The 21,899-nt window shown below is 40.3% G+C and overlaps 1 protein-coding gene across 1 annotated transcript in view; it reads left to right on the top strand.

Annotated features, from left to right (window-relative positions):
* The window catches only part of OTOGL (otogelin like), a 136,919-nt gene that overhangs the window by 56,189 nt on the left and 58,831 nt on the right, over positions 1 to 21,899 (top strand). Inside the window, 6 exon segments of the mRNA XM_043507385.1 lie at positions 6,883 to 7,017; positions 7,523 to 7,669; positions 10,152 to 10,271; positions 11,777 to 11,893; positions 14,899 to 15,055; positions 16,930 to 16,956. Of these exon segments, the coding sequence (XP_043363320.1) occupies positions 6,883 to 7,017; positions 7,523 to 7,669; positions 10,152 to 10,271; positions 11,777 to 11,893; positions 14,899 to 15,055; positions 16,930 to 16,956 (703 nt within the window).

Below are 21,899 nucleotides of genomic sequence, written 5' to 3'. Positions count from 1 at the left end.
TAACTTTTTTTGTTATAAAAGTTGTAATGAAGTCTAGGACTTGTAGTCATTGACAATGTTTTGTGGTACTCAGAAATACCTTATGTTACTTAGAAAAAGTAACTTGCTGTCATAATTTCATTTCTACATTTTTACCTTACATTTTGCTTTACTAAGGAACAAAGCAAAATATTCACAGTGACAAGAAAATTAGTTACCTCTAAAAAGTAGCTATTAATACTAAAACCACATTTATGGTCCATTAACAAAAATAATATATCCCATACATTTTATAATACTGCATGCTTCCATATAAATGAAAATTTAAATATTTAAACATGCAATAAATCAATACATCCGTAACTGTGCTGTTTAGATACCTTCTGGATCTCAAAATAATTTATACTGCTGGGGATCGTATCACTTGGTAACAGATACCCACACATTCCCAAAACCTTAATCTAGGGAATATCACATTTTTCATTAGAAAAGGATTGTTGTAATGTAACCTAAGCAAATGCCAAATCTGATACACAAGCAGGGCAACATTAAATAACGAAACAAAGGAGAATCTGTTTAAATGATTTTATGCATACTTTTTCTTAAAATATGAAAAAAAGAAGAAAAAAAATCCCTGCTATATTTCTTTTTACCTGATTGTATCATTTTGGTTTTGAAATTTTGATTTAATTAAAATAGAGCATTGTTTTAGAAATAAACTTTGGAATGTATTAACCGGAAAGATTCCCTTGTCATAGTACCACTCTGAACTGTCAATAGAGTCAGATTCGCTAAACAGTTGTTAGGACTTTACACATACTTGTGCTAAAATAAAAACCCTGTACTACAAGAAAAAGCTCCCAAAATAGGAAATCAGATGAAGGTCATAAAATGGTATATTTTGGAAGTCACTTCTGGGGAGGAGTACTTGTGGCACCTTAGAGACTAACAAATTTATTTGAGCATAAGCTTTCGTGAGCTACAGCTCACTTCATCGGAGGCACTTCTGGGGAGGGTATTCTGAGTGCATTATCAGACATCTGAAAATGGTCAGAGGGTGAGTTAGAAACTGGAATAATAACCCTCTCCATATAGTATTGCTACAGCCTTCCCACCCACCGCAGTTGCTCCCTGCTCCTGCCCTTCTACTCAATAATGTTATCATTCATTATTCTTACAGTGCCATAGAGATTTATCAGATTAAATCAGTGCTTTCTGGAGTTTACAAACAAAATTAGACTTAATATAGACATAGGAAAAGGCATGTGTGGGAAGCAAGAAATGTAACAAAAGTGTCATATTGTTTGGTTGATATTTGGCTTGCATGTTAGTAGTTCCAAATGTTATTTATTTTTAAAATGGTTTTTACTGAAGTGAGTTAATTTTTGTAGAAATGTGAGCAATATCACTGCTCTGTTTTCCATTTTCCTTTTCTGGTGCTCTCCTCCATGATGAGAACCCCCTTTTCTTCAATATAAATATGCATCCCATCTCCAGTTCTGAGCTCTTCTTAACCATTTCTCAGAACTTGTGGGACTGTGTGTATTAGTGCGATCTGGTGACTCCCAATAACGATGCACACGACTCCTGCAAAGCCTTTTGGGGGCCTTTAGCATTGTGCTTCAGGTAGGCAAGAAGTTAAAATTAAACAACAGTAAACAATGTGTGTGTGTATTTATAGAAAACACAATGGTATATAGGCCTTTGCTTATGCTTAAGTGCTTTGCTGGACTGGGGACAGAATGCTCTGCATCTTGCAGGATTGAGGTCTTTGCGAATAATAGATTAGCAACAGTGCTTCACGAGTTAAACATTAGGTGCCTTGCAGAGGAGTTTTAGAGCACCACATCACAATAAATAACAAATAATAAGCCTGGGCTTTCATGAAGTATAAAAAGGGGAAACGGCTAAGTTTGTCTATACTATACTTGTGGCATCTCCCTGGAGATAGCTAATAAGAGTAAAAAAAATCTACTTTTTTGCAAAAAAAAAAAGTGCAGTTTTCAACATTTTGAAATCTCCATATTTTGTCTTTCACGTATCATTATTAAAAAAGTAGTAAACTCAGAGAAAAATAAGTAAAAAGGGACTTGATTTACCATATGCCATCTCCAGTCTGTCCCCAGATTCTGTAGGGAGTGCAGTGGTATTACCAGAGGGCATGCTGGTGCATCATACAGAGTGTGAGCCTAGATATTAGGACCTGGAAAAGATGGAGAGACGGTATGCCTTTAAATCAGTTAATTACTGAGTGTGCCACTAATCCTGGTTATCTGAGCATGTAGCTCTAAAGCAGATGGATTTAAATGATTTCCTCCCCCCCCCAAAAAAAACAAAACAAAACAAAACCAACCTTCACTTCAAGTCATCATTTATTGGGCTGGATTTTCTGAGATGAGCGTAGTGTTCTCATTAGCTGGCACTGATAGCATCTGAAGATTTGTGACAGAAATAATATGTAACATTCCCAGCATTATTACAAATTTGGGAAGTGGTAGCAGTTTATTTTTTCTATCTCAAAGGCATGGAGTACAGTACAGTTGAGAAGTCTAGCAAAAGAACATTCTGAGAAGTTAGGACTGACAATGAGTTTTTGACTGAGTGCCCAGGTCGGAGACACTCTGCCTTCCATGTTGCTTAGCAACTCCATGTTATCACAAAGATATTAAGTTGGAACAGGCTGGATATGGTAATTTACGTGGGAAGATCCTAGTTTCTCTTGAAGTGGGAAAACCATTTTATTTCTAGTTTCTATCTATCTGGTTTCACATGGCAGATTGTAGCACATCCCTCTTTCTGGACATTTTACCTAATAAGGTAAAGAGTAGCTCTGCTTTGGAAAGTGACTATGTAAAAATGACACCTTGTTATTCACTAGATTTGCTCTCTGTGTATACTCAGACGTATCTACCAACATCAGTGACAAAAGTAGTTTTTTATAGCAGGTTACTGAGAGTGAGTCTGATTATTAATAATTGTTGATTATTTGTATTACTGTAGCACCTAAGAGCCCCAGTCGTAGACTAGGACCCCATTGTGCTAAACACTGAACAAAAAGACGGTTCATGTGCTGAAGAGATTACAGTCTAAGTTGGACTCCTTTCTGTTTTTTGCATCATCAATAGAATTATTTACTAAATTGCAGTTGTGTCTGTACTTTACCCACTGAAAGTAATAGGGTGGCACATGTGCCACTGGTTGCTGACTTTGCAGATCATGGGACTACACAGGTGTAACTCAAGGTGCTGTGTGAGAAAGAAAGAACCCAGCTACTTTCAGATCTGTGGAGGAGAGGCAGGGCTGGCAATTAGGGGAAAAAGTCTTTATTTGTTAACCGAGCAAATCTGATACTGAAAGTTTTGTGACACAATAAACATGGAGCCCCACAAGGGGCATTTTTATAGTGGGGCCAGGGTCAGTGTTTGAGTGGCTGGAGAGGTGCACAAGAGGCTTAGGTTCAAACACAGAATGTTCTTTCTGAGGTTTCTGGCTTATTTCAGTTTTGTTTTAACCAAAACAATACAAACTGGCCATCTCTGGCTACATTTCTGCCATGCAGCTTTCCATAAATGATCTCTAATATATAAACCAACAAACAGGAAAGTACTTACGAGTCCTTAAGGCTTCCTGTCCTGGCTTTTGGTCAGCAATACTGTGTCTCTCATGGGAGTAATCCAATTCCTCACTAGGCTTGTTGTCATTGCAGGGTTAACTCGTTTTATAACTTTTGTCCCTCCTAACTCAAGTCCTGTTCATATGCAAAAACCCTTTAGTGTGGTGGTGCCTTTGACTCGACTTGGCTGGCCTCTCAGGGTATGTCTACACTGAACACTGCAGCAAGGAACGTACCTCCCAGCCCAGATAGACTGGTTCTAGCTGGGCTTGAGCTAGCATGCTAAAAATAACAGGGTGGATGTTGCAGCTCGGGTGGCAACCCGACCCTCTGGGTCTGAGCTCTGGTAGCTAGCTTGAGTCTCCACCAAAGCCACAACACTCACACAGCTATTTTTCAGAGTAGCAGCCGTGTTAGTCTGTATCACAAAAAGAAAAGGAGTACTTGTGTCTCTAAGGTGCCACAAGTACAGCTATTTTTAGTGCACTAGCGGGAATCCAGCTAGCACAAATTTGTCTACCCGTACTGGGAGGTTTGCGCACCTGCCTGCTCGTGCATGCGCGTGCATACACACTGTTTTCAGTGAAAACATCACCTGAGTGTTAACTTGCAGTGTGGGTCCTCTCACTCAAGCCAGGCTAACTTGAGAGGGGTTACCTCGAGTTTCGATAATTTGAGTTAATTCTGTATTGATGATATAGCCTTTAAGATCCTGAACCTAATTAGAGCCCATTGCCCCAAGGTACTAGCAAGCTAGCAGTGCTTCCCTGAGCAGAGTCTTGGTGTTTTTTTTTTTTTTCCACCAAATGCATCCGATGAAGTGAGCTGTAGCTCACGAAAGCTTATGCTCTAATAAATTTGTTAGTCTCTAAGGTGCCACAAGTACTCCTTTTCTTTTTGCGAATACAGACTAACACGGCTGCTACTCTGAAACTTGCTAGAAGTTAACTCCAAAACCCCACAAGCTGTGAGCTGGCTCAGTGGGGTCTCTTCCTAAGGGCACCACGGGACTGGGAGTTATGCGGGGCTGTGTAGTGTCTTCCAGTGAGCAGCAAAAACCTGTATCCCCCCAACACACAGTCACTTTTCAGATCAGAATGATACTTTGAGTTGTGCCACTTGTTATTTTTATTGATTACAAGACTGCTTCCCATAGCTGCCAAGTTCTCTGCAGTCCCACAGGCAACATTTCTCGCTGGTGAGAAAAAGCAACTACTGATTCATCCTTAAGATTTCCTGAGCCGAGTGAGCAAGCATGTGTGGGGAAAACAGAATCTATCCCCTTCACGTGTCAGAAACCAGAGGGACCTGAAGGGAGCCAGAGGACACACCAGGGTATTAGAGGGAGTTGGGTTGTTGGGACAGCTTGCTGTGAAAGAGAGTGTGGAAAGGGAATGGTGTGCATGGCTGTTGGGAGGAGAGAGCCTGGAGAATTATTGGGGTGAGAAAAACCAGAGCAGCCTGAGGGGGTGGTTGTCAGTGGATGCGATGGAAAGAGCATCTTGGGGAGGGAGTTGTTGGGGCCAGTGGTAGGGACTGGAGGATTGTTAGGGGTATGGGGGCCCTGGGTCAGTTACCCTCACCCTGCCCCAGCCTCTCCCCATTAGCCTCCTCAGTTCTGTCCCCTTCCTGTTCCTGGCCCCAACTGTCCCATAGCTCCCTATTCTGTCCCATTCCCCTCCCTTTCAGATGCTGTCTCTGCTTCCCAAGAGGTTCCTTGCTGGCACACCAGCAAGGGGGATCAAAAACAAAGCAGAAGCAAAAAGGCTACCTGAAAACAGCACCTGAATCCCCTCTCCCACCTCCCCAGTGCCTGGGAGGAGGAATTGTAGGTGTCTGTTATGTGACAGATCTTAATGTGTGAGATCTCAGCAGGAATGTGGGTTTACTGATTTACATAATTCGTAATTTCCTCATCCTTAGTACACATTAGTAATGTTTTACTTGAATCCCATGTCTCTTATCTAGTTTGAACTCAAGTAGCTAACACAGTAAAACATTTCAATGAAAGCAGATGAGTCTTCTGAGATTTTGCTGCATCATAACATATTAAGTTAGTCATATTTTCTGAGAATGTTCAAGGGAGCAAAAATGAGGGTAGTTGTATGGGTACAAAAGAGGCCTCAAGAAGTTGTAATAGACAGTGTCCAAATGGAGGAAGCATGACTGGGTGACTCAGACAAGGGTGGGATATAGAGCCTCTGGAGCCTTGGGACTGGAGCTGGCAGCCATGGGGCGGGCAGAGTTCAAGCCATGGGCTACAGCCTCCTCAGGGTCCCCCTGCAGGGTTCCAGTGACAGGCAACAGCTTCCTTAAGGTTCCAGCAACAGGTGACAGCCTCGTGTGTGTGTGTGGGGGGGACCCCCACAGCTCCCAGCCACCAGGTGGCACGAGAAACCGTGGAGTTGCAGCAGCAAAAATCACAGGTCATGGCTTTCGTGAATTTTTATTTATTGCCCATGATCTGTCTGTGACTTTTACTAAAAATAACCATGACAAAATCTTAGCCTTACTTATGGGTCTCAAGTCATATGGACAACAGACAAACAAAAACAGTGGCTCTAATCAGCCCACTCGTTAGCAGTTTCAGTAGTGGGGGATTGAATCACCATGGAGGCTGAATAACCAACCCTCTGTCATCACCTCTAGACCTAGTTTCTTTACTGCCGCATACTCTGGGTGTGGGCAAAGCGAGTTCTAAAATCAAAAGATGGACAAAAACATATATGATAATTTAAAAATCTTATGATTTTTCAGCCAGTCTCAGGATTTTTTGGGATGTGAGTCATAATTTTGAACGTTTGTGGAGGGCAATAGTGAGATTATCTATCAATCCATGACAAATGATTGGTACACTTTTTGTTTTTGAAAATGCAATAGCAACACATTCTCAGACTGCATGCTTTTTAAAAATTCATTTTCATTGCTGTTTATAACATAGCTAGACTTTGATTACCACATTGTGCTAAAGTATTAGATTTTTTCTGTGTACAATCAATTTTTAAAATATAAACCAAACTCTTATTTAATTAAAAATCTAATTTTAGGCTAGGGTAATCCTCAAATTGTGAATAAAATCCTCAATAATATAAAATGACTGGAAGGTGGATTTAATAATTCTTTGTGTTTAACTCTAAGCTTTGAATCAAAGAAGGTACAGTACTGGATTAAAAATCCCTTTCTTTGATTGATACCTTTTTACATGGCTTTTCAGTTTAAGATTGAATTTATCTGCTGAAGTGAAATGTAATTGTATTTGTAAATAAAATGATTTTTTCTTCATGTTGCAGAGTACAGACAACTCAAATGTATCTGTAATCGCCCAGAACAAGAAGTGCTTTGACAATGACATTGTTTGCTCAAAGAGCGTTTTGATATCTGTTGGAGACACTGAGATTTGTTTTAGTGAACCTTCCGACAAACAGGTTAGTTATTCCCTTTCCTTGTTTGGATGACCCTTTCACGTACATATCTGAAACATGCAAATTTAATTTATTAAACTGAGTCTCATTCAATCTAAAGGATCAAAAACATCCAAGCTTGATGTAACTTGGGTCCCCATGAAAATTCTGTTTCTTCACTGCTTTTTCCAGCCCCCTTTCCCTTTCTCCTTCCTCACCCATATTGGTCCTACTGGGAAGAATGCTTCGCTGCTGCTCCTCCAATGGAGCCAAGGAGTTTTTGAATTAGTTTGTTTCTGTCCAGGTGCTTTTGTGACGGAAGGCCACATCTGAGCCAAAATAACTACAAATAAAATAAAAATTCTTAAAACAAAACAGCTGAGGCAATGCTCCCTAGTTGCTCGATAACATGTTAGGGTTAAGCTATAGTTTAAAATACTCTTTGGGCTAGTTATTAGGCTGTATGTCTTGATTGTATGCGTTATAGAATTGCTGTTGTAGATCTTTCAGAAATATCCATTTCTGACAGAGGACCGCAAGGGGACAGGAAAAAAATCCAACATATCAGCTTTGGAAGGCTGGATATTATACAGTGGTACACTTTCCAGAACAGGAAATTACAATCTTGTGGGACAAGAAGACAACGATACATGTCAAAGTTGGACCCCGATGGAAGGTGAAGCAAATTGTAAACTTGATATTGTATACAGTGTATTTTATATTACAAAGAGGTTCATTCATACTGAAAGGAAATACAGTGTGGGGAGGAAATAGGGGGAAGACCTTGGGGGCCTTGAATTAACATTTTATCTTTGGGCACTTTTGAAACCTGTTTTAGATCACAGAGCAAAGATGGATTCAAAGCAGAATATTGGATATAAACTTCTTGAATTTGGATTCCCCCCCGCAGATATGAACCTCATGGCTGAGGCCATTCTGTGGTCACAAGTTCTATGACTTTGGTGGTCTCACTCTTGGTGTATATTTATCAATAATCTAAAACCTTGACACAATTTAGCAGAATTCAGCCCAATACGTTCTGCTAAGAATCTCAGCTGGTGTGTTGCAGGTCAAGTAACAGCAACATTTACAAAAACAAATAAAAAATTGAATGCTGGTTGCCTTACACTATTCCTGGATCAAACTAACACTGTCATTCTTTAACTCTCATAAGCAATAATATAATGAAATGATCTCAAATTGAGAAAAATAAATACAGGCCAAATTGTGATTTCATTAGGAGTTCTTGTGGAATAAATTACTATTTGGCATAAGCAAATGTGTCAAAATCTGGCTTGAAATGAATAACAAGTACTTGTACAGTTTGAGGGTTACACTAAATATTGACAGGTTTCAGAGTAGCAGCCATGTTAGTCTGTATTCACAAAAAGAAAAGGAGGACTTGTGGCACCTTAGAGACTAACAAATTTATTTGAGCATAAGCTTTCGTGAGCTACAGCTCACTTCATCGGATGCATTCAGTGGAAAATACAGTGGGGAAATTTATATACATAGAGAACATGAAACAATGGGTGTTACCATACACACTGTAACCAGAGTGATCACTTAAGGTGAGCTATTACCAGCGAGGGGCAGGGAGAAAAACCTTTTGTAGTGACAGTATCAATATCAATATCTTTGCTTGTCTTCTAGTCATAGGAGTGTTACATTTGTAAAGCTGTTTTCAGTCAGATTATTTTAGTAATTCAAAGATGTTTCAGGTAGTAGCATGAAGCATACTGTCAAGCATACTATCACAGAGGGTTTCAGTGCTCCAAATGCAACTGCTGACTTCTGCGGAATAATCAGTATTGTCTTTGTTTTTAATTGACATCCCTGGCAATACATTCCACTGCTCTTCTGTGACATTCAAGAGTTCGTTTGCCCCAAATTAAGGCGAGAAGAGACTGAGATGATACAGTTGTAGAAGAGTCAGCTCAGTATATTACGTACTCATATTTTGGGATTAAAATAAACAGGGGTAAACAACCCAGCCAGGGAAACGGATTTAGAAAAGAAATAGGAGACACTCTCTGAGCGCCTACCAAGCGGTTCTCTCAGGGTATGTTTAAATTGCGGTCAGAGGTGTGACTTCTGCACATATAGACAAGCCAGATCTAGCTTTGATCTAGCTATCTCCAGTAACAATAGCAGTGAATTTGCAGCAGCATGGGCTGTACAAGCTCACCCAGTTTCCTGGGTGTATACTTAAGCAGCTAGCCCATTGCTGCCTGTGCTGTTCTATTCTGCTATTGTTCAAGCTGGCTAGGTCAAAGATAGCTCAGGTTTGTCTACACATGCTGCAGTCACACCCCCGACTGCAGTGTAGACGTACCCTCGGTTTCAACCATGAATGCACATGCTCAGAAAGGGGTTCTGAAGGGCTCCCTAAGCGAGAGGAGTTATAGTGCCCATACAAGGACACCAATACATCACACGCTTCTCTCCCTCACACACACCTTTCTCAGAGACTTCAGCTCAAGCAAGAAAGGGCCTGCAATAGTAGGACTTAAAGAAACAACAGTTTATTAGAATGAACCCAAGGCACTCTGCAATCTGAATGTCCATCATCTTGATTGTATTACTGACCAGAAAAAATAAGTCCTCTTCTTTATATATTCATTACTAGCGCATGCCTCAATATTAAGAGTGCTACAGGTGACTGGCTTGCACATAACTGTTAATATGAATGCCCTTGCTATTCTAACTTGGATATAGGCAGAAGGTCTTAATGATCATTATTTAGTCAGGCTCCAATGGTATGAGGTAATGTACTGGAACTTTTGGTTTTTGACTTGGATCGTACAAATGTCAGCTTTTAGAGGGAGTTTTGAAGAGACCCTCGTCCCTTTATTCAGTCAAAAAGTAAAGATAAGTTCTGGGAAGCAGAAAATAGAATCAAAAATGAAAATATAATTTTCTGCTTTTAAAACCTTTAGTTCAGAGATCTAAATATATTGGCACTTCAAGTATCATCAGAGTGTGGGACAGGGTTATAATCACCCTGTAAACTTGATATTAAGGCAACATTAATTTAGTTTCTTCTCCCTTAGAACTATTTAAGAAGTAAAACCAACAATGTTTGACCACTGTCAGTAATCAAACTGTAATTACAAACCAATGAAAAGATCTTTAAAAAATTTCAATTTATGTTTTAGGGTAAATTAGCAGGTTTGTGTGGAAATTTTGATAAATACACTTCAAATGATCTGACTACATCAAACAACATGGAAGTGAGAAATGCTCAGGTTTTTGGAGAGAGCTGGGCAATAGGACAGGTAAGTAACATATCTGTTCACCAACTTAGAAATAAACAGTACAAAAAGTTAATTACTGTATACACTCACTTAGAGTGCTGACATTTTTCAAATTGCCAATCAAATCAATGTATGGGAGGGACATTTGGATACTTATGGAAGAATCTTTGTCTATAAACTTTATATGTGGTATAAAGATACCCCTGTATCTCAATAAGTAGATGATGTTGAGTTTAAGTGAAAAACCAAACCAAGTCTATTTGGTTGTCTGAAATTTAGTACATAACTGGCATTGCCTGGTAAAGTTAGGAAAACCTTATTAAAAGCTCATCTCCCAGCTAAAGCAGAATTGTTCCTGATAGTAATTTTCTAATATTTTGTCCAGACTAGTTTTAAAATTCTCAAGTGATGGAACTTCCATCATTATTTCACAGCCTAATGTATCGCCCCAAAGGGAAATTTTCCTAAATTTTCCCTTTCTTAATTTTCTTCAATTACTACTTTGTTATAAACCTGTGTGTCACTGAAATAATTTCTTTCCCTCCTTTGTGTTAATGCCCCCAACATTTGTAGACTGATATCATGTCTCTGCTTAGCCAGCCTGTACATACTTTACTCTCTTTAATCTTTCCTCACAAGGAAATCACTCTAGTCCCCCTCATTATCCTTTCACTTTGTCAATATCTTTCTGGTAATGTGGTGACCATAACTGAATATGGTATTCTCTGTGCAGCTGAATCAGATCAAAAAAGAGATCATAACGTTCTGCTCCAAGACGTGGTGCCTTTGCTTACACAGCCCAGCTTGCTCTGGCTATTTTTGGAGCTGCATACTGTTGCAAAGTCATGTCTAATTTCCTGTTTGTGATCAGCACTAGGTATCTGTCACCATTGCTGCTTCCCAGATCTTTCTTTCCCACCATGTGTACACACTTTGGATGAACTTGCCTTCAGCAAGTTGCGTGTCCTTTTGTTAAACTTTTCTGCCCGTTTGTTTTTCATTTTGAAGGAGGAGATTCAAAAAGGGAGTTGAGTATCTCAGTCATTTTTGAGTTATCATGATGATCTCTGGCTCTTTTTTTTTATGAGTTAATCTGTTCCTACTGCTGCTGCTTTTTCATTTGAATATATAGGGCTAAATCATCCCTAGTGTGATGCCATTTAAAGTCAATGGCAAAACACCAGGGATGGATATTTTCTGTTTGTGATATTACAATTGGTTGCCCTGGAAACGATTACACTGTGTCACAAATAACAAAAATTGTCTTCATGTATGGAGCATGAACATATGAGTTCTTAAAAACAAAAAGCAAAGGTTCTTTTTTATGCAAATGTTTTCAATTATAAAACACAGGAAAGGAGGGGGCAAACAAATTTGCTGTATAACATTGCTTTCTCTGCTCCCTGGCAATGGGAGTTTTGCTATATCCCAAAAGTAAGTCTCTTGTAAAACAAACAAAAAAAAAAACAAGAACAAAAACATAGTTCATATAAATAGTTTAAACTCACTTTGTGTTTTTTTTAAAGTGTAAAAGCCCAAATGAAACCATAAAGCCATGCGAAGTGCATCAGAGCAAGTTCCCCTATGCCAAAAGGGAATGCTCAATTTTGTACAGTGATGTTTTTGCCCCTTGTCGAAATGTGGTAAGTTAATACTTTATTAACTTTTCAAAGATGAACATATTGATTCTGAATCTCTGGTAGCAAAATATTGAAGAGTCAATAATGAATTCCTTGTTACACTACAGCTCAATCTGAATACTGTGGAAGATACTGACTCAGGCCCTAGTGCTGCAAGGATATCTGTGTGGGTGGGCTCCTGTGCTTGTACAGAGCTCCTTGCAAGATTGGAGCCAACATCTGGATCTTAAAGCTATAAGACAGTTGGTGGGATTTTCAATATTATTAGATGTCATGGACATGCCCCTCTTTCAGATAACGGAAAGTTTTGGGTTACCGGTTTGGAAAAATCAAGTTTCTACTGTATTAGTGTATTTGTACGTGATACCTACAAATTTCTACGTTGTTAACTAAGTTTTTAAGACTATTCACTTGCATCAACGGATTCTGGAAATTTGAAAATCACAAGCGTTAAATGCACATGATAGGAGAAGTTGGAGACACAGGTATAGCTTTATCTCAGGCAGTCATTTGTCCTGCTCAGTCTTTATATGAGGATGCTGGGGGAGAGAGTGAGAAGATTTGGACGTCAGAGCTATGACAACGTAATTGACTGGCAACTAATCTTTTTATCAAATGTGTGGTGTCTTGGCTTTGCTGGTACCTAGCTGATAGGGGCTTGGATTACAGCAAGTTGTCTAAGGCTCAGTCCAGACAAGATGAAGATGATGCAGATAGCTTGAGGAAAGTGTGGCAAGGGAAGTCTCTGATCCCATTAATAAGGGTGTTTGCTGAGTCTTTTTATCAAATAGTTTGTAATCTGCATGTTTGTCTGGATTTCTGATTGTATCTGCCTTCTCAGGTGCCTTCAGTTACCAAAAGGGCCTTTTTACAGCTAGTTTGTGCTTTTGCGGTTTACTGCTATTGGTAGCTGAACTAGATAGATTAAAGGCAGTTCAAGTATGTCTACACGTGCAGGGGCTGGAACAATTTGTGGGGGTGCTGAGATCCATTGAACCAAACTGTAAATCCTGTAAATGATGGAAATCACTTCAAGCCAAGGAGGTGTACCCCTAGTTCCAGCACCTATGTACACACACTGCAATTACACCCCTCAGGGCAGTGTAGGCATTGGTGCTTGCCACAGGCATAATGAATAGTATCCCTATCAGAAACTGAATCTCTTGACTTTCAGGGCATGGTGTAAAGGACTACCAGTTCAGTCAGGAATTTGCCTGATGGAGCAGTTACAGTGTTGTAGGTAGTTAAACTATGGAGTGAGTAGATTTACTCATACTGACATTGCCAATATTTTAGGAATTTTTTGAGCATGGGCCTGTGATGAATATATTCTCAAAATATAAAATAGAAATAGAAATGGAATCCTCAGAAGGTAAATTTTTTTTCTCTAAAAACAAACAAAAACTTAAGAATTTTGTTTTTTGCTGTGCACGCACTGTTCTCTATTTTACCCGTGTTTGGGATCATTTTCAAACAATGGCACTTACATTGCATTGGCAAAATTATGTTCACAAGAATTCACCTCACTTGCAAAGCATGAACTTGCATATCCAATTGCAAATTTGCACATGTACACATACCTTTGGTGTGCAACACATTTTGCAGGTGCAAGTACATTTCAGGTGTTTATACCACTTAGACCTCGTTGTTTGAAAATTTGGCCCATGGGGTTCATAATTTCAGTAAAGCAGGCATTCTAAGTTATTGATTGTGATACAATTTCTGTAGACCTAAAATGTGTCACCAATGATTGATTTAAAACTACTAAACTAATCTCCCCACTGTTTAATATTTCTATCTTTTAGAATTGCAGCAAGAATTTTTTACGATGGTTTAAGGTTGCCTCAGCCCGACAGGATTATTTTACAATTCAAGTTGCAGAAATAATGCAATAGTTTCTTTCTTTTTAAGTTTTAGAGCTCTGAATGGCATGGGGAAGCAAAGGGATGTGTGGGCTAATGCAAATCTGCGGAGATATAAGACAAATGAGAGAGAAAATCTTGAAAACACAGAAATATTTTAGTTTTGTTTAAATAACAACTCCAGAAATGCAGTCACATTTTCTCAGACATTCTATTTCTTACCAGCAAACTACACTGATTTTTTTTTAGAATAAAACAAATCAACTTGTAAAATCATTCAACAAGCTTTTCCTCTCACATTGTTATCACAGCCATGGTCTTGATATTTCAGAGTAGCAGCCGTGTTAGTCTGTATTCGCAAAAAGAAAAGGAGTACTTGTGGCACCTTAGAGACTAACAAATTTATTAGAGCATAAGCTTTCGTGAGCTACAGCTCACTTCATCGGATGCTCTGTTTTTTCCACCAAATGCATCCGATGAAGTGAGCTGTAGCTCACGAAAGCTTATGCTCTAATAAATTTGTAGGTCTTGATATTGTTAACGTAAAACTACAGATATTACACTAGATGGCAGTATTTGCCTTATAAAAATAGAAAATCACGAACTTTGGCTAAATGTTATAGCCATTGCAAATGTTCATAATCAGTAAATAGCAAGAGTGTAGGCAGGTGTACCACATGAACTTTATGATGTACACTTTTAGTTTTCTAGACAAGCAACATTGTTTAAGACAACTTGAAAGTTGTACAGTGTTCTTCATCAAGACTTCAACACCATATTGGGGGCCTGCAGCTGTACAGTACTGCTACTGTTGGGAATCGCACCGGGTGCAATGGCAGGCCTCCCTATGAAGACAATGGTGTTACTGTGTGTGTGTGATTGTGCACAGGGGATGTGGGGACGCTACTGCAAGATCAGTCAGTGCTAGTCTGTGTGGACAAATCTAATTATACCTATGTTAAAAGACAAAGTAATATTCCCAAGCATTAGAAAATGTTCAGATTTCTATGACAGACTTTGGGGGTTGAATTCTGCTTTCTTTCTAGACACAGAATTCCATTAGAAACTAGTGGGAGTTTTGGTGCAAAGTGATGGCAAGGTGGGACCCAGACATTCAATTGCTTTTTTTTCCCCTTCACTTTTCAGATTGATGTGACTTCATTTGTCAAAAATTGCCATACAGACACATGTAATTGTAATCTTGGTGGGGACTCTGAGTGTTTGTGTACAAGCATTGCAGCTTATGCTTACAAATGCTGCCAGCAGGGTGCAGCAATTCATTGGAGATCTCCCTCTGTCTGTCGTAAGTATATGATTGATCATGTCCCCAGAAACCACAATAAAGAAACACTGGATTATCTGACCTTTTAATGATCGATTTTCTGTTGAAACATAAGGAACAAGAAAAGATTAAAGTTCTCATTGGCAATACAAATGATCTGAAGTGGGATAGGAGAAGCTATAATATATATGTGCTTCTGCTCTAGATTTTTCATGCAGTCCATGCATTAAGTTAGTCTTTTAGAACTGGATTTACAGCCCTCTATAAGGAAACTGGCTATGATCACAATATTTTTGTATAGGTCCATCAATGGCTATTAGCCAGGATGGACAGGGATGGTTTTCCTAGCCTCTGTTTGCCAGAAGCTGGGAATGGGTGACAGGCAGGGATGGATTAACTCTTCCGTGGGTCTGGGACTAATAGATTTGTGGGGCCTCCCCATACAGGTTTTTTTCCTAATTTAAAACAAAATGGCATTGAGACTATTAACGCTATACTAAACTTGCCTTTTTATTAACATAAAGCCATTTTGTGGTTACATTTCAGTCTTAAAACATGTAGAATATAGTTAAGTTAATTCAAAATAGCCTACTTCTTACCTTAGAACAGCTGTTATGTTGGTTTGTTTCTGGAGGCAGTTTGGATGCAGGAGGGGGCTCCAGGCTGGGGCAGAGTGTTGGGGTGCAGGAGAGAGTGAGGAGTGTGGACTCTGGAAGGGAGTTTGGTGCAGGAGGGGATTCTGATCTGGGGCAAGGAGTTGGGGTCCAGGAGCAGGTGCGGGGCCTGGAAGGGTGTTTGGGTGCAGGAGGGGATTCTGACCTGGGGTTGGGGTGCAGGAGGGGAAGCGAGGTGTAGGCTCCAGCTGGGAGGCGCTTACCACAGGCAGCTCCCAGCCGATGGCGCAGCAGGGCTCAGGCAGGTTTTCTGAATGCTATGGTCCCACACAGCTCCCGGAAGTGGCCAGTTGTTGGCATGTCTCTGCGGGGACAGCGTCTCTCCATGCAATGCCTGCAAGTGCTGGCTGGACAGTTTGGCCAATGGGAGCTGCAGGGATAATGCTGTGTGCAGTCTCTCTACCATACTCCCCCACCCCTGCAGGGGCTGCAGAGATGTGTCAGCAGCTGGCTGCTTCCGGGAGCAGCATGGGGCCACTGCATGCAGGCAGCCTGCCTGAGCCCTGCTGCGCCACTGGACTTTTAGCGACCTGAAGATCGCGATCGACTAGCAGAGGTGCCAGGATTGACCAGTCTATAGTGATTGATGGGCTGATGAACACTGAATTGCATATAATTACGGATTTATTTTTGCGGGGCTCCCCTTAGCCCGAGGCCCCAGGCTGCAGCCCCTAAAGCCCCTACATTAATCTGGCCCTGGTGACAGAGAATGAATCACTTGATGATGACCTGTTCTGTTCATTCCCTCTGGGGCATCTGGTATTGGCCATTTTCGGAAGACAGGATACTGGGCTAGATGGAACTTTGGTCTGACCCAGTACGGCTGTTCTTACATATACCTTTGTCCTTAAAGTAGCCTCCATGTTAGAGTATGCTATTTTTAAACTTGCATTGTGAGTTTGCCATCAGACTTGACATATTTTACTTCTAACTTCACTATGAAAAAAGAGTTTTTCAAAGCACGACTCAGCAAGGGGTAGTTGGTGCTTTAAAACAGCAGTTGGCTGTTGCTGGCACTTCTAATTGAACACAGATGTGTGTCTATTAATGAAATCCTATGGAAATAGAGCCACTAATTGGAACACATTAAGGAAAACAAAACTTTCTTTGATTAAAGTGAATTACCGTGCTGTGACCTTGACTTATGGTGCCTCAGCGTTGTTGACAGATATGAATTTTGTTGATGGTGTTTAATGATGTATCTATTTTGTTCTCTTTCAGCTTATAATTGTGAATATTACAACCAAGGTACGTAATATTTATGTAAAGAAAAATATTTCTCTATTGGATGCATCCTCATCTCTCAAAATAGTTTGATGAATGTATTTATTATTATAAATCACACTGTTTCTTGCCATACCATAAGACCCTCTATATGCTAGGAGGAACCATATATTGAAACAATAGTTTAAATATGGTTATCCTCTCAATTAGTTTTGTGCAGGATTTAGCTGCTGTTATGGCCAGTGCTAGAACTTAGGCTTGGACATGACTTTTGAAAACAAATTTGAAAAATGTTTTTCAAACCTTGCTTTCTCTAGTGTACCCAAGATCTCTGTGTTCTGTGCCAGAAAAAAAAACTACACAAGCCTTATTTACAAAGACATGTTTCAGAGTAGCAGCCGTGTTAGTCTGTATCTGCAGAAAGAAAAGGAGGACTTGTGGCACCTTAGAGACTAAAAAATGTATTTGAACATAAGCTTTTGCTCAAATAAATTTGTTAGTCTCTAAGGTGCCACAAGTCCTCCTTTTCTTTTTTACAAAGACGTGTTACCTACAATCAATCTCTCTCTCTCTCTTGACCTCCTACATACATATACTATGTATATAATATATGTACGTAGGAGGCCAAATTCTTCCCAAATCAGTATGGCTTGATATTTCTCCGATTAGTGGAAGTTAATGATTTCTCAACATTTCTGTTCCATGAACATGTAAGATGTCTTGAACTATGCACCAGCAGCTCAAACTGACACCTGTGGGATTTCCATGGGACTGAGACCATGGTTACAAGGATACAGGCCTCACAGTGATTAGCTAAACCACTTTTGTCTGTCATCTGGGATGTAACTTGAGACATCCTGCTGTAAAAACACAGCCCTAAACCATCTAAGCAAAGAAAAATCTCTGTTAGCTGTAGAAAGTAGTGCTAGAAGTTGTCTCCTCTCTGGGCAGTTGTCCCCCTGCAGTTGGATTGCATAGTAACAAACTCTTGAGTACATTAGACATCCTCAACCATTAGAAGGCAGCAGTGACATATGTTATCCAAAAATATTGCATGTCCTTTGCAATATTTGCCCTTCCATGCTAATATCATGATGTAATTATACTGCTCTCTTGTAATCTGATCCTTTATTCAGAGGCAGGCTTTTTCCCTGCTTCACCCAGCCTGGACTAGAGGCAGACTAACATTTCACTGGAAACAAGTGTGTGTGTTTGTGTGTGTGTGAGTGCATGTGCAGCCTTTGCCTTGTCTACTTGCCGTGATCTTTTAATCAGAAAAGTCTGGGTCAGGCTGAATTCAAAGTAGCTTTTGCCTATTTAGTAGTTGCCAGGGCTCACACTACATTTATACATAAACCTAAAAAATCTTCCCCTCTTCTACGCCTTACTCCATTACGGAAGATATCTAACAATATTTTCTCTCTACATGTCCCATCTATTTCATGGGACTTCTCCTATATGAAAGCCATGAAAACTTTTTTGACGTAAACAGACAAGCATATTATTAAGGGATTCAAACTACTGACACATTAGTGTACAAGCTGTGTGGTTTGATGTTGTTATATATGCTTATTACCATTTTAACCTTCACTGCAGTGAACTGCCTTTGTAGACAGTGAAATTATAATTGTGTTTCTTACAAAATGAATAATATCAATACATACTGATCTCTAATGATACTATATTAAAATGAATCTAAAAAGATAATTCATTCAGTGTGAATTATAGCAAAACTGGAGATCTGAGCTTGTTATAAGCTTTATGAATAGTTCTCACTCTTAGTAATTATTTCCTCATTATAAAAGTTTTTGTGAATGGGTGCATCCAGACAGGGATTATTCTGACTCATCGAGAGGTTCTACTAAATCCCCTGCTTGCACTATTTTAGCTTGGTTTATGTCCTGTTTATTTTATTGCTAGTGTTTCTACTGGGTGATATTCTGTGATATATGTTATGCTGGATGATAATACTGTTCTCTTCTGGTTTAAAAATCTAATAGCCCTGATCCTGCAATTTGGAATGTGTAGGTGGACTGCTGCATCCACGCAGAGCCACTTTAACATCAGTGGAGCTCTGTTCATGCATTGTAAAATGCAAGATTGGGTCTTATCAGTTTACTTCATATCAATATTAATAGGATAACAAATATTTTCTGTGAAAACATCATAGTCTTGGTACTTTCAAGAATGGTTGCTTAAAATGACAGATATATTCATAACAAACTTCACCTTCATGACTTCATCTCCTAGAACAGCATGGCATGCTTCCTGGATCCTGGAACCAAGACAAGAATTGAAATCTTGGCTAGATCCAATGGTATCATTGCATAATGGTGTGACATTACCCAGGGTACTATCTGGACTGTTGAACAGCTGTTTCACTTCAATTCTTCAACGTGGGATGGCTTTTACACTGCTTCACTGTGAGAGCAGCCACTCTTGGTCTGCTAACAGACAGCCTCCAGCATGTAAATTACTCCCAGTTATACTGCATGAGTGCTATAGCCAGCCACTCTGCAGAACACCTCCAACAAATTCCCAGTCCCAGATTCCTGCCCCAAAAATGTGCATCTGAACTGCTCAGCCCTCTCTTGGACAACACAAGCTCATATAAAGTCCGTCATTTTATTAATAGAAAATGATATGCACAAATCCTGTTATCTCCAATGGAGTTTCCTAAACACACTGGTCTATGTAAAACAATAAAACAAGTTTATTAACTACACAAAGATAGATTTTAAGTGTTTAGAAGTAATGAGACATAAAAGTCAGAACTGGTTACAAGAAAATAAACAGTGACTCACTGAGGGGATTGGGCAGCTCATGCCTGTTTTGGCAGCAGGACCCAACTGGCTCCATCTTCTAGAGGGGCCCATGGAGCACAGTGCCAACTGGAGCTCCTCCCACTCCGTCCCCCTGGCCAGGGCCTCTTGCTACCACAGGCTTCAAGTATTTAAAATACCCGTGAGTGTGACCAACCAGGTGTCCAGGGCAGGGCAGCAGCGGGGAGAGCATGCAGGGTGTTTCCAGTGGTCAGGGAGGGGAGGAGGTGGAGAGCAGCAGGCTGCTGCTGTGGCGGGGCAAAGCTGTGCCCCCCTTTCCACTCCAACCACTGAGGAATCCCTGTGCTGGCCCAGACATGCATTGCATCCACACCAGTGTCCTAGATACAGAGGCATGAACACTTACAGCTCAAATGAGCAATATCGGCTCCTGTTTGGGTCCTTGGAGCAGGCCAACTGAGAGTCGAGGTTCTTCAGCCCTAGTGCCTGGCATGACCTCTACAGTTCTGTCTTTTCAAGCAATTAGGCACTTGCAGGTTTCCAGGCCAGGTTCAGTTAGTGTGTCTCATGAAGGCTTCTCCTACAATATCCTTGTGATCCCCTTTTTGGGTCAGGACCACCAGTTTGAGAAATGCTGAGTCTTAAAGGCTTTACATGTTTATATTTTGCCATTTTAAAATCCATATTCATGGATTGTTGCAACACCATGAAATTTAAGATTTAAATATCTGAAACCGTGAAATTCAAGATTTAGAAAATGCTATGACTGTGAAATTTACAAAAATGGACCTTGAATTTGGTAGGGCCCTACCCACGGGGCAAGGCCTGGCTCTTTGCTCCTGCAAACTGATGCACAGAATCTCAGAACAGCTCAGATTTGGCTGGGCTGCCCTTCCCTTCTGATGGAAGATGGTGCACAGGCAGGCCAAGTTTGAGTGAGTGATGTCGTGACCTGGTGGATCATAGTGTTACTACTTTTTGGCCAAAAAAGAGTGGCTCGCTAAACATTCAGGGTCTTGCAGGCTGTTCCAGTTATGAGAAGAAATTGATGATGCAGTCTGGTACCTTTGGGGCAATCTTGTTTGTTTTCAAAAAATGTAGAAAGTCCTGTTTCCCTGATCATAGGAGGAACCAAAAGCAAAAGGAGATAATTTCTTACAGCCCCAAACGTGCTAGCCAGCACCAAAACCCAGATGCCACCTCTGTAGACTTCTCTCAATGTCATGCACCAGGCTTGTCCAGGCTGTCTGGTTTACTGCCTCTTATCTCTCTGTTTTTTGTCTCGTCTCTTTCCGAGTCTGTTCCTGGGTTCCTTCCCTCACATCCTAACCCAAAACAATAGCCACTGAACCTTCCATCCACGTAGTTCTAATTCCTGGGCAGATTCACATATGCCTTTATTTTAGATGGCGCTGCTACAAAGGAGTGTAACCATTTTTTACAGCTATCTTAAATGGAGGGCGGTGGTTACGCCCAGCAGCGTCAATTACATTTTGTGCAACCCACAGCAATAGCAAGAAGTGAAACCTTGTTAAAAATGGTACATGTTTGTGAACTTTTCCACCAGAGCAACATCAGCATCAAATGTTCGCCTCATCAGTGTTCCTGTAGTTGACAGCTATAGGTCAGCAACTTGGAACTTCATGTCTACTTCCATCTGGCCTTACTGGATAGATGCAGAGGTCAAATTCAATGCCCATTGGGGAATAGTGGTATTACAGTTCTTTAATTATTTTTTTCCATATTTCATCATCTATGTGTAAATATGACACCTTCAGTTCACCACCAAGAGTGGGAATATATAGAGGAGGAAATTTCATGAAGAACAAACCTGGGTTACTTACTAGTAAGTGCAGTTACGGAATGTATCCATACTTTCCTTTCTTGCATCTCACTTGTTTAGAGTGTTTGTATTCTGGACAGGAAGTGAACTGGGGCGAGGGAATGTTGTATCTCTTGCATAGGGTATGTCTACACTGCAGCAGGGAACATGTTTCCAAGATTGAGTAGACAGACACATGCTAAAGCTTTTTGCTGAAAACAGTGGTGATGCTAGAGATAGCACACAGCACAGGCTAGTTGTCTGAGTACAAACCCATCCAGTCCTAGGTACATACATGGCCAGCTAGCTCAAATTGCCACTTGTGCTACGCACAACTACACTGCTATTTTTAGTGTGCTAGC

The sequence above is a fragment of the Dermochelys coriacea genome, chromosome 1 (assembly GCF_009764565.3).
Source record: "Dermochelys coriacea isolate rDerCor1 chromosome 1, rDerCor1.pri.v4, whole genome shotgun sequence".
Lineage (NCBI taxonomy): Eukaryota > Metazoa > Chordata > Testudines > Dermochelyidae > Dermochelys > Dermochelys coriacea.
The sequence above is the reverse complement of the archived record's forward strand: the minus strand, read 5'-3'. Positions and strand labels throughout refer to the sequence as shown.